Here is a 3,888-nt window from a genome sequence, read left to right on the forward strand (position 1 = left end):
AATTCACCCGCACAATAGTTACGGGGGGCCTATCCTTTGGTCCTATAGTACCGTTGGTTGGCCACCCAAAAGCTTGATTTACCCTCCTGATGTTCATGTTGTGTTAGGTGTTCATGAGTTGGAAGGTAAGGCGGCGGGGGGCTCTATTGTTGTCTCGTTGCACTTGAAGGGTGGAAAGGAATTCAAGTGTCAACCTCTTGTAGGTTGGGGCGCTTAAGTCTAGCCAATTCCCTAGTCCCCATCCTTTAAAATGCATTCTAACATCGTCCCTTACCCCCAAGGCCTCAGCAACACTCTCGTCATAGAACTTGGTTGGTCGAACTCTCCTCCTACTTATTCTAATATAGTTGTTCAAAAAGGTCGGGTCATTGAACTCAATTCCCATGGTGTCCACTTGTGGTGGATTAACGGGAGGAGGAGGAGAGGGGTTGTGGTACCTAGCATATGTGTTTCTAGGTCGTTTTCTTCGGCTCATGGTTGGTCTTTATGCAAAGCAATTAAACACACCACAACAAAGCAATCAACACACCAAACACACAAGAGGTACTAGGTCCACTAAGACAACAACTCAAGGCTTAACCAATCACCAATAAGCACAACACAATCACCAAGTCAAGCTCTAAGTCACCACCCTAAAACAAGACAAGCAAATCACCAAGCAACTATAAGTCTACTTCACTAATGCATTTGCAATAATTCGACACCAATTTCTTGCATTAACCTCAAACAATCCAACACAACAACTTAATCAACCAAGCATGCTTATTTTCATTAACAAAAATTAATTCCTCAATCTCACTTACAAGAATCCAAAACTCACAACATTCACAAAACACTTTAAAATTCACTAAAACTTTGCAATTATCAACTAACAATCACTCACAACCAATTCAAATAAACATTCGCAATTTCATGCACAAAAATACAAGAATTTAAACACAAAATTAGTAAAAGGGAGGAACAATTATACTGAGCTTTATCGTGGGTGTAAAACCCACATATGAACCTTTCTAACCTTCTTGAAGCTTTGCTTGACCATTCTCCAACACCCAATTTCTTCAATTTTAAGCTCACAAGAAAACCCCCAAATTGATTTTAAAGGTTAGGGTTTTGTAAATTTAGGTATTTTTTGGGTTTAAAGGAGAATTGAGTAGTAGATTATGATTTTGTTGAAATGGAGTAAAGATTTTGGAGAAAATTGTTGATATTTTGTGGGTTTTTTAAGGTTTGAGTGAATTTGAGTGAGTTTATGAAGGAGGATGAAGGAGTTTTAGAGAAAGAGAGATGGAAAAACCGTGAGATTAAAAACATGAGAAGTGAGAATTTTTTTTTTTACAATAAAACCGTGCTGCTAACTGTTGAAATTGGGGCTGCACGGACGTGCAACATTTGGCACGGACGTGCAGCCTCGGACAGTAACTTGAGGATGTTTCTATTTTGTTTGGCACGGACGTGCTTAGCCAATTTGCACGGACGTGCTAATTTTGGCACGTCCGTGCCAATCTGGAAATTTTGACACTAAAGTTATTGATTCGTTGTGATTGCTTTTGCACGAACGTGCGATGTTCTGCATGTCCGTGCAGACCTGATGCTGCACGTCTTCCCTTTTTTTTAAATAATAATAATAATAATAATAATAATAATAATAATAATAATAATAATAATAATAATAATAATAATAATAATAATAATAATAATAATAATAATAATAATAATAATAATAATAATAATTATAATAATAATAATAATAATAATAATAATAATAATAATAATAATAATAATAATAATAATAATAATAATAATAATAATAATAATAATAATAATAATAATAATAAAATTATTATTATCACCATTATTATTATGATTATTACTAAGCCTACTACTTCACATCCATGAATATTTTTCTTACTACTCTTTTCATCAATACCTACAAAAGATATTAACAGAAAAGTTAGTAATAATAATAGAAATTATGGAAAAGAATGAAATAATAGTTTTTGAGAGAGGGGGGTTGAGAAACTCGTGTTGCCTCCCGGAAGCGCTCTTTTCACGTCACTAGCTTGACAACATTGCGTGATCAATGAGAGGAAGGAGCATCAAACTCATCAAGGTGAACAACCTTCGCTTCGAAATTTCAATTGCACCATATGGAAACACCTTTATAGTAAAAGGTCCACTCCATCTTGACTTGAGCTTACCCGGAGACAACTTCAACCGGGAATTAAATAGTAGGACCTTGTCACCTTTTTTAAACTCCCTTTTACTAATATGCTTGTCATGCCAAACCTTGGTGTTTTCCTTGTAAATCTGTGTACTCTCATATGCATCCAGCCTTAATTCTTCCAAGGCATGGAGGTCAAGCAACCTATTTGCACCGGCATTTTGAAGGTTGAAATTCAATGTTTTGATGGCCCAATGAGCACGATGCTCAAGTTCTACTGGCAAATGGCATGATTTCCCATAAACAAGCTTGTATGGTGTGGTGCCAATGGGAGTTTTGAATGCGGTGCGGTAGGCCCATAGAGCATCATTAAGCTTTGTAGACCAATCTTTCCTAGACTTATCCACTGTTTTCTCAAGAATCATTCTTATCTCCGGATTTGAAATTTCGACTTGACCACTTGTTTATGGGTGGTAAGACAATGACACCCTGTGCCTCATACCATATTTCTCAAGGAGAGCTTGAAAGGACCGCTTTACAAAATGTGAACCTCCATCACTAAAAATGGCACGCGGTACCCCGAACCTTGGGAAAATTACTCTTTGGAAGAGCTTGACCACCACTTTAGCATCATTAGTAGGAGATGCAACCGCTTCTACCTACTTTGACACGTAATCAACGACAACAAGAATGAAATTATTCCCAAAAGAGTTCGGGAAAGGCCCCATAAAATCAATGACGCATACGTCAAAAATCTCTAGCTCAAGAATGTTGTTCAAAGGCATCTCACTTCTTCTTGAAATATTACCGGTTCTTCGACACCGGTCACAAGATTTCACTACACCCCACACGTAATTGAACATTGTGGGCTAATAAAAATCACATTGTAAGATTTTAGACAAAGTTTTGTTAGCACTCATATGCCCTCCACAAGGTGAGGAGTGACAGATTGTGATAACATCTTCAATCTCATCATCCGGGACACACCTTCTAAAAAGGCCATCAACACCTTGTTTGAAGAGCAAGGGGTCGTCCCAAAAATATTAGCGAACATCATGTAGAAACTTCTTCTTTTGTTGATAGGAGAGGTCGGGAGGAAGAATAGAGCAAGATAGATAGTTTGCAATGTCTGCAAACCATGGTGCCGATGTTTGTAGAATAGAAAACAGTTTGTCATCCGGAAATGAATCGTCAATTGGCAAGTTATCAAGATCAACTACAAAGATAGATAGCCGTGAAAGATGATCGGCCACAACATTTTCGGCACCCTTCTTTTCTCTAATCTCAATAGCATAGTCTTGTAAAAGCAAGACCCACCGTATCAATCATGGCTTTGGTTCCTTCTTGGACAAGAGGTACTTCAAGGCCGAATTGTCGGTGAAGACTATGACTTTAGACCCCAACAAATAGTACCTAAACTTCTCAATTGCATGAACAATAAACTCCTTTTCCGTGGTTGTGTAATTCCTTTGTGCATAATCCAATGTTTTGCTAGTGTAGTAGATAGCATGGACCTTCTTATCCTTCCTTTGTCCAAGAACGGACCCAATGGAAAAATCCGAAGCATCACACATGAGCTCAAAAGGAAGCTCCCAATTAGGGGTTTAAATTATAGGAGCCGAAATCAATGCCTCCTTCAACCTATCAAATGCTAGCAAACAATCATTAGTAAACACAAAAGGGGCATCCTTTAGCAACAATTGAGTGAGCGGCTTTGCGATTTTTCA

At 37.7% G+C, this 3,888-nt stretch overlaps 1 protein-coding gene across 1 annotated transcript; it reads right to left on the minus strand.

Annotated features, from left to right (window-relative positions):
• Positions 1-1,920: 1,920 nt before the first annotated feature.
• On the minus strand, positions 1,921-2,586 carry LOC110735325. The gene is made up of 2 exons (XM_021915497.1): positions 2,120-2,586; positions 1,921-1,927 (listed from the first exon to the last, which is right to left on the minus strand). Exons 1-2 carry the CDS (start codon positions 2,584-2,586, stop codon positions 1,921-1,923), a joined length of 474 nt encoding a protein of 157 aa, XP_021771189.1.
• Between the last annotated feature and the right edge of the window lie 1,302 nt (positions 2,587-3,888).

The sequence above is a fragment of the Chenopodium quinoa genome, unplaced genomic scaffold, assembly GCF_001683475.1.
Source record: "Chenopodium quinoa cultivar QQ74 unplaced genomic scaffold, ASM168347v1, whole genome shotgun sequence".
NCBI classification, from domain to species: Eukaryota; Viridiplantae; Streptophyta; class Magnoliopsida; order Caryophyllales; family Amaranthaceae; genus Chenopodium; species Chenopodium quinoa.

Excerpts from the sequence above, each read along its gene's own strand:
- LOC110735325 (XM_021915497.1), bottom strand. The coding sequence starts at position 2,586 with ATGATTCTTGAGAAAACAGTGGATAAGTCTAGGAAAGATTGGTCTACA.